Source organism: Cebus imitator, unplaced genomic scaffold, assembly GCF_001604975.1.
Source record: "Cebus imitator isolate Cc_AM_T3 unplaced genomic scaffold, Cebus_imitator-1.0 Scaffold147, whole genome shotgun sequence".
Classification (NCBI taxonomy): Eukaryota; Metazoa; Chordata; class Mammalia; order Primates; family Cebidae; genus Cebus; species Cebus imitator.
This window is the reverse complement of record NW_016107462.1, coordinates 3051873-3066079: the sequence shown is the minus strand read 5'-3', so window position 1 is coordinate 3066079 and position 14207 is coordinate 3051873. Positions and strand designations below refer to the sequence as shown.

The following is a 14207-nucleotide window of genomic DNA, read 5'->3' as shown; positions in this document are numbered from 1 at the left end:
AAACATTCGTGGCTATTCCCCCAGGAGTAGGGTCCAAAGGGATGCTTTGGAGGATTTTTTTTTCTCTCTTCTGCATCTGTGGCTGGCCAGAGGTGTTTATCAGTGTGGACAGAACAAGATGAGTAAGGTGTTCCCCAAGGCAGATTAGGGGACTCTTCGGCCGGGTGCGCGCGCGCGCGTGTGTGTGTGTGTGTGTGTGTGTGTGTGTGTGTGTACGCGCGCGGAAGACGTGAAGCCAAGTGTGCTGAAATGCAGCTCCCCTCTCTGCCTGCAAAGAGTTGCTCCGCTTCTGTCCCTGCCGCGCGCCCTGGGGAAGCGCCAGGGGGAGTCCTCGCCGGCCAGGGCTTCCCGTGCCCTGGGAGCGCCGAGGGCTAGCTTGGTGGAGCTTAGCACAGCTCGCTCGGCGCTGCGAGCGGGCGGGGGTGGACACTGGGCTTCTGTGTGCCAGTCGCAGCCGTTGGCTGGCGGGCGCCCAATCCCAGGGCATGCCGCCGGAGCCTGGCCAGGACGCACGGTGAAAGACGAGTTTGGTGGCAGGCTTGACCCCCTGGCAGCCAGCAGAAGCCGGCGTCGGGAGCCCAAGCGGGCGGGCCGCTGGGATCGGGGCTGCAGCAGCGAAAGCCAGGACCCTCGGGTTCGGAGCGAAGGAGGAGGCATGGCTTCGGTGTTCATGTGTGGCGTGGAAGACCTGCTGTTCAGCGGCAGCCGCTTCGTGTGGAACTTGACCGTGTCCACGCTGCGGAGATGGTACACGGAGAGGCTGCGGGCTTGCCACCAGGTGCTGCGGACGTGGTGCGGGCTGCAGGACGTGTACCAGGTGAGCCGGAGCGTGCGCCACCCGAGGGCCCCTGCTGGATGCCCAGCACTCATGGGAAGGCGGTTCCACCTGTATGATTTTATTCTTTCCCCCTCTGGCTCTGGTTAAACTCTTAGCAGACTGCTTGGCCCTTGGGTCAAACATTCAGCAGCTCTAGGTAACTACTGCTTGACAGAGCTCGTGAATTTCTCAAATCCGGCATGGGGGGCACTTGCGAGATAGTCCCAGCGTTTGCAGACATCTGTTACAGAGCGATGGTGTACTGGTTGGTGCTTGGCTAGGAAGGCTGTTGCTTTGCAGCAGAGGGTCTGCAGAAAGCCACTTAGATATTCAAATGAGTGCTTCTTTTTAATTTCATTGGGGTGGGGATGGCTGCTTCTGAAGCAACGGTTTCACACCAATTTGCTGGCAGAGGGGGGCTTGGTGGATTTGCATTCTTCCGTTGGATTTTCAGTTTTCCATCAGGCTGCCCCAACTTGTAAGGCACAGCCAGGAAAAGCTGATTCTGTGTCTACTGGCTTTTGGAAGGAAAGACAGCAAATTGTGAACACTTTGCAGGAGGATGACAGGCTGGGGAAGAGAGAGGTGGCTGGGCTACACGTTGGAATGCTTATGTTAGGATTTACTCCCTGTCACACAGCACAGCCCCTTTATGTCTCTGCTTGGTCCGACCCTGCAGGGAAAAAAATGCAGCAACTTTGCTCAACTAGGAGACCATTCATCCTCTCTGGGACTGCAGTTTGCCTGGATTTTTTTTTCTTAACAGTAATTTATGAATTTAAAAGTCCTGTGCTTTGGTAGTTAATATAGTTGAGATTTTTTTTTAAATCTGCATTGTTTAATTAGAAATATACCTGGTGTTTACAGTGGAAACATAATATCATATTTTCTTTCCTGTGAGGTGGAATAGCTTTGTTGCAGTTCCTGGATTCCCCCACTTGACCCTATTCCTCATATGTCTAGAATTTATATCGCATTATATTGTGTCTCAGACGTGATCAAGCACTTGATTTTGACAAACCATAGTCTTCCATCAGTCAGGCAAAATGAAGAGGCCAGCACCTAAGGTTGGACTATGGAAGTCTAAAGAGTCAGCATCCCCTTGTCATCCTTGTCAAAATATGAGGAATATTTGAACTTGTGCTTTCACTGCTTCTGCTTTATATAACATATCTGTGAAAATTTGCATTTTGAAATGGAATATGAAAGGCAGGTTGGGAACCAGGGCAGCATGTGAGGGCTTGAGAGTATTAGGGAATTGTAGATATATCCCATCTGGCCACATTACATAGCTCCCTGGCTTTTTGGAGCCAGAGAGGTGTCTGTCTTTAAAGCCTTCCCCCCACCCATCTCTTGGGAAATCCCTGTTCAGTCTGGTCTGTAGAATAAGTGCCCCTTGTGTAATTTTGTTTTCTCATTTTAATGTTTGAGAAACTTTCAAAAACGGATCACAAATATTGTAGCCAACCAGAAAGACTCTGTGCCTCACTCCCCAAGGATTCAGAGGATTTATGGCTTATCTCTAATACTGTTACTGACCAATTCAAAAATAAAGATTCCAGAAACCTGAGACATTGTGGGCTCTATGTAAGGTTGACTGATAATTTTTCAGCACAGTGGCTATTTGAAAGACTGAGCTACTAAAATATATGTATTTTTTCTTTTCTATAAAATGGATGGTAACTGAGGCAATACCATCTCATCATTGATAAGAACATCTAAAATAATGATGACATTTAGGCTGTGTACTACACGCCTGTAGTCCCAGCTACTCAGAAGGCTGAGGCAGGAAGATCACTTGAGCCCAGGAGTTTGAGGCCAGCAGGGCAACATAGTGAGACCCATCTCTTAAAAAAAAAAAAAAAAAAAAAAAAAAAAAAGAAAGAAAAGAAAAAGAAAGAGGTTAAGTCTCTGCTCCTTCTTTTTAACAGTAATCAATTGTACATTTCCAAATAACTAGAAGAGAATCATTTGAATGTTTCTAGCATAAAGAAAAGATAATGGCTGGATATCATGGCTCATGCCTGTAATCCCAACATTTTGGGAGCCTAAAGTGGTAGGATCCCTTGAGCCCAGGAGTTCAAGACCAGTCTGAGCAACATAGTGAGACCTCATCTCTACAAAAAAAATTTAAAATTAGCCAGGTGTAGTGTCATGCACGTGTAGTCATCTCTGCTCAGGAGGCTGAGGCAGGAGGGTCAGTTGAGCCCAGGAGTTCAAGGCTGCAGGGAGCCATAATTATCCATTGCACTTAAGCCTAAGTGACAGAGGGAGACCTCCTCTAAAAAAATTAATTAATTAAAATATTTAAAGATTTGGCTATCCCAGTTACCCTGCTTTGATTATATGAATGTGTCACATTATCTCATGTACCCCTAAAATATGTACATCTAATATTTATCAATAAAAATAAATAACAAAGGCTTTTATGAATATAGAATCAGAAGAAAATGATCTCTACAGTTTCCTGTGCTTTTGCGAAAATAAGATTTTCAAAAACATTTTTAGCCTTTGAAGAATAATATTAATTGTGCAATGTCATCTTTTGCAAGGAAGGATCATTTTTTAATGGTTTTCAAATATTAAGTGAAAAGTTAGTGACTTAATTGTGTAGAACTAAAAGACAGTAACATAAAGTGATTAATACCTTAGGCTGCAAGTTAAATAGACAAGGGAGTTAATCCAGTCTTTGCCTATGTGTGACCATGGGTAAGTTAATCTTATTATACTTCAGCTTCATCATTTATAAAATGGGAAATTAATAGTACTAATCACAGAGGTTGATAAAAGAATAGACATTTAAGATATTTAACATCCTGCCTGGACCTTAGAAAGCATTCAATAAATGTTATCTTTTCTATCAGTTAGGATTTTTTTTAATCATAGTAAGAAACCCAATTCAAACTTGCCTACAGAGTTAAATGACTTTTGTCACAGCTGAAAATCTAGTAATAGAATGAACTTTAGGTATGGTTTGATCAGGGTACTCTGCTGATCAAATAAGAATTACTCCCCATAATTCTTTCAATCCTGGTCTGGCTTATGTGTTGGCTTTATCTTCATCTGGTTTCTTCCTCACAGTAGCAGATAACCACAGCAGGTTGAGGCCTTATATCCACACATCCAGGAAAAAAAAAAAAAAAAAAAAAAAAAAAAAAAAAAAAAAAAAAAAAAAAAAAAAAAAAAAAAAAAAAAAGAGTTTCTCATATCCTCCAAATATCAAAAAAACTAAAAGTCCCAGTTTACGTGCTGGAACTCCAATTTAGGGTCTGTACCCACTCTTGATGCCATGCACTGGTTGGCACAGAGTATTGGATGACAATTCATGTGTTTTCAGTGAGAGCGATATGGCCCAAGAGAGGCAAAAATTATTTTAGAGAAGGGGTGGCAAAAAAATTTACTACTTTTATTTATAAAATACAACTATACATGGAATAAATAAACAGAAATATAGTATAGATGTGACATTAAAATAAAACGGGTTGGGCTGAGCACAGTGGCTCACACTTAATCCCAGCACTTTGGGAGACTGAGGTGGGCAGATCACCTGAGGTCAGGAGTTTGAGACCACTGTGGCCAATATGGCGAGACCCCGTCTCTACTTAAAATACAAAAAGTAGCTAGGTGTGGTAGCTAATGCCTGTAATCCCAGCACTTTGGGAGGCCAAGGCGAGTGGATCACTTGATATCAAGAGTTCGAGAACAGCCTGGCCAACATGGCAAAACCCCATCTCTACTAAAAATACAAAAATTAGCCAGAATGGTGGCGCACACCTGTAATCCTAGCTACTCAGGAGGCTGAGGCATGAGCATCACTTAAACTCGGGAGGTGGAGGTTGCAGTGAGCCAAGATCACACCACTGCACTCCAACTGGGGCAACAGAGCGAGACTCTGTCTCAAAATAAATACATAAAAATAGAATAGAGAGGAGACCTAACAACAGATGCCACAAAAAAAAAAAAAAAAAAAAAAAAAAAAAGGAGAGGAACAACAAAAAAAAAAAAAAAAAAAAAAAAAACAAAAAAAAAACTAAAAGGCTCCTTAAGCAGAAAGAAGTGAATTAAAAGGCTAAGAAATACTGGATTGCATTGATTTGCTAAGGCTGGAGGGGGAATGGGCCATTTCTTAACCTAGGAGTGAGGTTGGCCCCACTTAGACCACAGGGAGGAGGGCAAAATGCTTGGCTGAAATGCAACCAGTAATGTCCACTGCATCATTAGAATGTCAAATCTACTGCTCTGTCCAAAAAAAAAAAAAAAAATTGGCTATTTTTTAAGATAGGTACAAAGGTAAATTCTCAAATACCTAAATACCTTTGTTTGTATTTCGCCACAGGAATTTGAGTTAAGGGGCTTCTCATGAGAATACCCCTTTCCTATCCCATAATTATAAATTCTAAATCAGAGAGGGGACCGTCCCACTGCACTGCACAGCTTTCAGGCATGTGGACTGGACACACACACCGGGGAGTTACATATTTTACTGAACCAAATTTTATATGATCTTGTTGATAAAAAGGTGTCATTTTTCTTGCTTCTTCTAGTCTTGTTTGTAAGGAAAGCCAAAGATTAATCACTCTAGAGAGAAATAGGGTGGGAAGGGAGATATCCATTACATGAAATACCTGGCAGTCTCCTGGGGGTGTTCTTTTTATTCATATACTATAAGTGAAATAAGATCTCCCACCTATTCATAAGGTATTTGCCAACAACATTATGGTCAGGTCAGCAAAGCTAGGAAGGCATAATTTCTTTGGAATTGAACACTTCCTCCATTTCTAGATATTGGAGAAGCAAGTGACTTAATTGGCCAACAAACCATGAATAATTAAGATACTAGCTATAAGGCATTTCTGTAGTAATGAGACTAAATAAAAAGCAGTCTCAGGCTGCATTGAGGCTGCCTTGAACAAAGACTTACTTTATGAGTAAAGCCTTGAATTTGGCTAGAGTAGCAGACATTAGCATTCACCTTCTCTTTAAGCTAAATGCTAAAAGCTGATTCATCAGCCATATCCCTATCCTGCTTATATCTTGCCTGGTTGGATTTTGTTACAGCAATTAATTAGGTGTAACAAACAAGTTAAGTGGAAAATGATGACAGAATATTGTTGAAAAAATAATCAACACCCTTTGCTTTTTATTAAGTGTGACATGTTCTAACAAAACCCTCAGTTTATTCCTTGGGATTTGTTTTTTCCTTTCTCTCCAGTGTCCCAAAGGTAGAAATTCTTGTGAATCCTGAAGGGAGTGATTGCCTCCAACAGGAGGCATATTGCACTGACTCTGGGATATTTAAGTGACCAATAAGAGGCTGGGGCAGTTCCCCTGAGGCAGGTAGCTGGCACTGAGGGGGCAGCATACAACACAGAACACAGCAGAGTCTATAGGCTCAACTTGAGCAAATTTGACCTTGGACAAATTGATTTTCCTCTCTGAGCCTCATTTCCTCCTGGGTAAGATTGGGGGAACAGAAGTAGCCACATTATGAAATAGGGTGAGAAATTCATGAGGTAACATATGTATCACACAGCACTGTTGCTGGTACAAGCAAATGCTCAATAAAGGTTAGCTCTTGTTTATGTAAAGGATTTAACACTGAACTCAGAGAAGGTACTTGGTAGAGGTACTTGGTAGCCAAGGGCATTACTATTGCTTTTATAGGTGAGACTAGTTCTCTGGAAATTAAATTCCCATTTTTACGTGTTTCATGAGTATGCTCAGTAAGAGAGACTGTGAAATTCCCCACAGCAGCATGTGTGGGGTGGACCTTGGGTATTTGGACTGTGTTCCACACAGTAGCGCACATCCTCTTCTAGCCAAGCCCATAGTTAAAATCTAGGAGGTCACAGCCATGTACGACTAGGGTCTCTGAAGAGACAGTCTTGCTAAATCCAAGACTCCAATGATCCACAAACTGATAATGCCTGAACTCTGGATCTCATCGCATTGATTGGCAAAGGCCAAGTCTTCCAAAGGGCAATTCCATATTGAGCCCTTCATACTATATATTGTTTGTTTGTCCTCACCCTTTACTCTCCACAGTCTTCTGAATTAGTTGGACTAGAAAGGGAGTCAGTAAACTATGGCCTGCGGGCAAAGTCTGGCCTGCCTCTTGTTTTCGTAAATAAAGTTTTATTGGCACACAGCCAGGCTCATCCATTACACGTTGTCTATGGCTGTTTTCACACTATAATGGCAGGATTAGGCAGTTGTGTCTGGACTACTTAAAGTTCAGTAGTTGATACAAGACTGTATTGCCCACAAAGCTGAAAATATTTACTATCCAGCCCTTTACAGAAAACGTTTGCCAATCCCTGGACTAGGGGAAAAAAAGGTGGAAAATACTAGAGGAAGAAAAGGCCATAATTAAAGGAATATGAAAAAATGTTCTCATCAAAAACCTGGTCATGGCTGGGTGTGGCACCTCATGCCTGTAATCCCAGCATTTGGGAGGCTAAGGCGGGCAGGCCACTTGAGCCCAGGAGTTCGAGACCAGCCTGGGCAACATGGTGAAACCCCACCTCTACAAAAAATACAAAAATTAGCCAGGTGTGGTGGTGTGTGCCTGTAGTCCCAGCTACGTAGGTGGCTGGGGCAGGAGGAACACCTGATCCCAGGAGGCTATGGCTGCAGTGAGCTGAGATTGTGCCACTGCACTCCAGCCTGGGCAGCAGAGTGAGACCCAGTCTCAAAAAAAAAAAAAAAATCTAATTACTAAGAAATTAAAAAACAAATGTTCAGGATGAGTGCTCAGTTTACCTTTACTAGGTCTTTCTCTGTAAAATATGATTGGAGACATAGATTGATTCATTCATTTGTTCATTCATTCATACCTAAAATAATTATTGAGTGCTCACCCAGTCCCAGTTTCTATGTCAAGGTGTTAGAAACACAAAGTCAAAATAGACTTTTGCCCTGCTTTAGAAAATGTATTTTCATGTAAGGGAGACAGTTAAGGAAACCAAGGTCTATGAAAGGCCTTTGCCTTTTTAGGTGATCTGTGGAGGGAGTCTAAACCACACAGGAATAATGCAAAAGGGAAGGACCAAGGAAGCTTCCTGAAGGGGGTGATGCTTGAGCTGATCTTTTTAGGACAAGTAGGAGGAAGGTAGAAGGGTATTTCAGGCATGGAACATGACTTTTGTGGGAGATTATAAAGAGGGCTTTTTTTTTTTTTAAGCTTGATGAGTAGAGAGACAAAGACACAGAGATTTTGATTGAGAATAATGTCTGAACTTGAATGACCTTGTACTTTAGAATTTTGATGTTTACGGGAGATCTTTGCAGGAAAGGAAGGAGTTGACTTAGAAATAGCACTGGCAGCCATGAGGCTGATAGATTTGGAAAGTGTTGCATAGAGAAGCAGTAAGGCAAGGCAAGCTTGGATGCTGTTGTAGTGATGTCAGTGTATCAGTCAGGTTAGATGGGGTTAGCCATGGCAACAAACAGCCCCAGGATCCTTGCGGCTTAATAATTTTTTCTACTTTTGCTCCTACTACCTATCCAATCACTAGTTGGCTGGAAGCTTGGTTGATTACTGTCATTCAGGCCCACAGAATGTTCTTAAACATTGCCAGGTGCTGTGATAGAATGTGAAGAGCTCTTCAGAGTCTGGTCCTGGCAGTTAAGTAGTTCGCTTCTAAGTGGCTCATGTCACTTCTCAGTCATGGGCAGAACTGGTCATATACCCACCCAACCACAGGGGCCAGGCAAACCAAGTCTGCCTGCCACAGAACAGTGTGAATGCTGATGCAGATTTGGTTCCTTAGGTAGCAGACTCTGAAACAGAGATTAATAAGCAGGAAGTTTATTAGAAAGCCCTCTGAGGACCTACACCTGGAGAAGGGAATAAAAAAGAAGTAGGCTTGGTGGCTCACACCTGTAATCCCAGCACCTTGTGGGGCCAAGGCAGGCAGATCACTTGAGGGCAGGAGTTTAAGACCAGCTGGCCAACATGGCGAAAGCCTGTCTCTACTGAAAACACAAAAAAATTAGCCAAGTGTGGTGGCACACACCTGTAGTCCCAGGTACTTGGGAGGCTGAGGCAGGAAAATCACTTGAACCAGGAGGCAGAGTTTGCAGTGAGCAGAGATCATGCCATTGCACTCCAGCCTGGGCAACAGAGTGAAACTCTGCCTCCAAAAAAAATAGGATTAAGCAAAGGGAAAAGTTGAGTTAGAATTCATTCTCAACAAAAACTGCAGCTGACCTCCCAGGTAGCTCTGAAGCTGAGAGTTGTCCCAAGTTGTTACAAGAGGGCTAGGTCTTCCCCCCAACCCTCATTAATCCATTATTGGAGATGGGCTGCCCTTGGAAAGGGGGATGGGATGACCTTGGAGGAGGCAGCCTCTTTAAGAGACTGCAATTTCCAGAGGGGGCTGAGCGCTGTGGGTTCACAACACTCCCAACAGCTGGGGAAATAAGTTTGGGCAACACATCAAGCACCTTCTTCAGATGCCTCCCCAACAGGTGCTAGGACCAAAGCCTAAACTGAAGGCCAGCAGGAAGAAAGTGGGGAGTGAGATTGCATTGACGTGAGGTTGTAAAATCTAGCTTTAAAACACAGCCAGCCTTCAGAGAGGTTTCCTGACTGCTTCTTACACTTTTTTCAAGAGATTGGACAGCAGCGGACTCAGTTACTTACCATTATAGTAGTGGTTGACACATACAGAAAGGAGAGAAAACTTGGGTGATAAATGAAATGAGTCTACTTATCACTGAGAAAATTCATCTTCTACTTTTTCTGGTAACCAAAGATTTTATGGCAGAGAACTAAGATGCCAAGTTACCCAAAAACTAATTTTCAATTTTATATCTTATTTTTTAGCCCATCACCTGACACAAATTTCTAAAAGAACCATGTCACTTAAATGCAACAAGATTAGTCTCAGGTTCTTTAAAAAGCATTTTTGAACCTTTGTTGTACAGCTTGAAAAGCATCAAGAACCGATTCTCCTGACTCTTGAGATGAATGTTTGTTTTTCTCATTCCATCTTTTCTTGGTGGAGCTTGTAGCAAAAAATAACTTTCTCATTCATCCCCTATTTATGTTTATTCTGAACATTATATTTTTGATGTCCCAGTTGGTTGTTGTGGAAAAGTTTGAATGACTCAAATGAGGAATCAGATCTGCAGTTCTAAATTTTATAAACAAGACCATATGACTTACAACATGGAAAGGAGGCAGAAATTAAGATCTCATGAAAAAAATTAAAATTAGCACCCATATGTAATTACATATATTGTGTATATAAGTATATACATAACAGATAGACATTCTGGCATCCTTGAAATAAACATTTCCTATGAAAAATGCTAGCAAATATGATAAATAGTCCGTTTTCCCCTAATGTCTTTTTTAGTCATTATTTTGTCTCTTAAATTTCATGTGTCTGTTTGGGTAAAGCTTTTTGCTTACATAGCTGTTTTCCCTCTAAATGATACTTTTATGTAACCTTGCCATCTTGCCTTGACTAACAGCTACTAGTTATTAAGTAGCTGCTATATGGTAGGCCTTACTATGTGCTAGGCCTTATGCTTGGCACTTTGCGTGTACTATCTTTAAGAAGAAAAAACTTTTAGGGCTTATTTCAATATACAGAAATATAAAAGATAATATAGGCAAAAATCTGGGCTCCCAGCACTGTTTAAAGCATCCTATTAATAATCTGCCATGTTTGTTTTGGATACTTTTCTGTAATATAATAAAATTATATTGAATCAGCTGAAACCTCCTTTGTACCTCCTCCTTCTCCCTAGAAAATCCTTCCCTGCAGTTTTTTTATTCCCAGGCATGTTTTTATAATTATGCCACATCTGTTTGTATCTATAAACAATATATATTACTTTGTGTGTTTGTAAAACTTATATATGTATACATCATTCTGCTACCTTTATTTTTCTTTCAATAAATTTCGGGGATTTATCTCTGGACTCATTTTTAACCCTATATCCCATTGCATGAATATATCAATCTCTTGTTGATAGACATAAGTTATTTCCAAATAACAGTACAGTGAAAATTTTTGGACTTGTCTCCTTGTGCATAAGAGCGAGACTTTCTGTATGGCATATAATGAAAAGGAGAGTTGCTAGATTTTACACACTTTATTAGATGTTGTGTATTATCTTTATCCATTTCAACATGTTATTATGAACCTCATTTTATTGATTTTATGTTCCTATTATAATAGGTAATAAGTCACAGTGTTGGAATTTGAATAGCATGCTAACAGTCTCTGGCCACAAACTTGCTGCTTTATTTTAAGAGAAATGACACATAAAGATACATTTTTTTTCATTTGTCCATTTATTCATTCACTCAACAAATGTTGGGTGGAAACATAGCCTACTGCTTAAAGATGAAGTCTATGAACTCAGACTGCCTGAGTTTAGATCCAAACTCACCTTTTGCTGGTTATGTGAGCTCTTCAAAGCTCATTTTTTTCTTCTGTAAAATGTGGACAATTATAGTATCTACAACAAGGAGTTATATTCTTAGAATTGTTATAAAAATTAAATGTATTAATATTTAAAAGCACTAAAAACACTGTTATATGGATAGATCAATAGACGGATGGTTAGTTAAATACATGATTGGATGGATGGATGGATGGATGGATGGAAGGGGTGGATGGATGGATGGATGGATGGTGGATGTGTAGACAGGTAGGTGGGTGGTTGGTTGGATGAATGGATAGGTAGATGGGTGTTAGATGGATAGATGTTGGATGGATGAATGGTAGGTAGGATAGATAGATAGATGTTTGGTTGGATGGGTGGATGGATGATTGGATGGGTGGGTGTGTGGATAGGCAAGTGAGTGGATAGATAAATGGTTGGATAGATGCCTAGCAAGTTATCTTCATATATGCATTGTTCATAATTTCTTATGCACCTGAATAACCTTTGAAGCTTCTAAAATTTGCAGAAGACTTGACTCATTCCTCTTACCACCCAAGATGAAGAATTATAGTCTGGATGGCCACCAGGAAAGGGGACCACTGACCACTGTGTAGAGACACTGTGGACACATGGTTTTATGGCACAGGTTTTCATCAGGCAGCACTAACATCTTAATGCTTCTCTCTGTTTGGTTTACACTAGAAAAGCAAACATGTTCACAACTTTTAGTTGCTTTGTTTCTGTCTCTCTAACAGGAAGCTATTAAACTTTCTTCCTCCCAACTCTGAGCCTCACTCCATAGTAGTAAGAACTCTATATCCTCATGTACGGTGGCTATCTTTCCCCTCTATGTGGGCTGTCCTCTGATCTGACCCTGAGATTTGCAACTGCTAAGAACACCTGGTTATTATAAGCATCATGCTACCCTTGGGTAGTGTAGCCAGCAAATATTTTTACAGGGATTAGTTTGTCTTATTAAAATTCGATTAGATGCTTATTACCTAAGAGAGAAAAAGTCCTTGATAAAATAGGGAAATTGAATGGGCTAGAGTCAGCTGGACCTGGGATAAAAATCAAATCTCCATCACTTATCGGCTATATGACCTTGAACCAAGCTCCTTACCCTTTCTAAGCCTGTTTGTTTACCTACAAAAAGATAAGATTTTTTAAGTTTGCATAAAGGTTAAAGACAGCATCGATGGAGAAATAGCAGCTCTTCAAATGTAAAAATTTGGATGCCTTGCAAAAACTTGATTCTAAACCAAAAGTTATCATGCTAGAGTGCAAACTCTGACCAGGATTTAAGCCCAAACACCCTACTTAATAGGTGTGTGACATGGACAAGTTACTTGACTTCTTGGTGCCTCATTTTATCTTCTATAAGATGGGAAAATAACAGTGCCTACCTCCCAGGGTTGTTGAGGGGACAAAACAAGATTATGTAAATGAAGCTCTCACTAGGGTGCCTGGCTCATCTTAAGCATTTATTGATTGATTGATTGATTGATTGGTTGGTTGGTTGGTTGGTTGGTTGATTGAGACAGGGTCTTGTTCTGTGTCTCAGGCTGGAGTGCATTGGTGCAATCTTAGCTCACTGCAGTCTTATACTTCTGGGTTCAAGAGATCCTCCCACCTTAGCCTCTAAAGTAGCTATGACTACAGGCACGCACCCCCACACCCAGCAATTTTTGTTTTTAATGGAGACAGAATCTTGCTGTTGCCCAGGCTGGTCTTGAACTCCTGCTGTCAAGCAATCCTCCCACCTCAATCTCTCAAAGTACTGGGATTACAGGCGTGAGTCACCATGTCTGGTTAGTTATTTTTATTTGATAAACATTTCTCTATGTCAGACACAGTGCTGAGCACTTAATATTTACCGTTTTTAAAAAATTATTCTAATGATGTTAAGTAGGTATAATTAAACCTATTTGGCAAAGGCAGAAATTGTTCACAGTTGTTAATTAACTTGTTCATGAGCAAAGATTGGAGCTCAGATGTTTCTAAATCCTAATCTCATCCACTTGAGTCACTGAATGAGATGAACTTAGTTTGCCACTTACCTAAAGTCAGCCTCTTTCTTTTCTTCGTTTACCTACATTTCTGTCTAAGATTGTCCTAGTCTCTAATTTCTCCCTCTATCAAACTCTGTAACCATAGCTGGATTCGATGAACTCATCTAAACAAAAGTAAAAAGGGTTGATAAGACTGCCTGGTCTATTTCTTTAAGTAGCCTTTCCACTTCAAAAAAAGACAAAGTCTTAGTGAAGTTGTTAATTTCTAATTGCAAACATGCAAGTATCCACAAACACCTGGCTGAGAGTTCTTTCTCCTACTCTCACCCCAGTTATCCCTAAAGTCAAATCATGGAGGTGTTCACATCAGCACAAGGGAGTCCTTGCAAATCTTAGGGGTTTAAGTGCACAAACCCTAGAACCACACTGCCTAAATTCGAATCCCAGCTTGGCTACCCGTTACGTGTGTAACCTTGGGCAAGATACTCCATGTCTGTGCCTCATTTTAAAAATAGAAATATTAATATTATACCTGCCTCCTAGGGTAATTGTGAAAAATAAATGAATGTTTGTGTATGTATATGCGTAGGTATGTACACACATATACACACATAAATGATGCTTAAAAAGAATGGCACATGATATGCACTAGATACCATCATTTAAAACTACCATTCTATCAGATAACATTATTCATTATTTTTTATTTATTTATTTATTTATTTATTTATTTATTTTTGAGACAGAGTCTCGCTCTGTCACCAGGCAGAGTGCAATGGTGTGATCTGGGCTCACTACAATCTTCACCTCCCGGGTTCAAGTGATTCTCCTGCCTCAGCCTCCCAAGTAGCTGGGACTATAGGCGCTTGCCACCATGCCCAGCTGATTTTTTGTATTTTTAGTAGAGATGGGGTTTCACCATGTTGATCAGGATGGTCTCAATCTCTTGATCTTGTGATCCGCCCACCTCA

At 41.0% G+C, this 14207-nt stretch overlaps 1 protein-coding gene across 1 annotated transcript in view; it reads left to right on the top strand.

Annotated features, from left to right (window-relative positions):
• Positions 1-345: 345 nt before the first annotated feature.
• Positions 346-14207, top strand: part of FRMD4B (FERM domain containing 4B) — a 204261-nt gene continuing 190399 nt past the window's right edge. The window contains exon 1 of the mRNA XM_037743555.1: positions 346-817. Coding sequence (XP_037599483.1) covers positions 656-817 — 162 coding nt within the window. The 5' untranslated portion in view covers positions 346-655. The remainder of the gene's footprint in view (positions 818-14207) is intronic.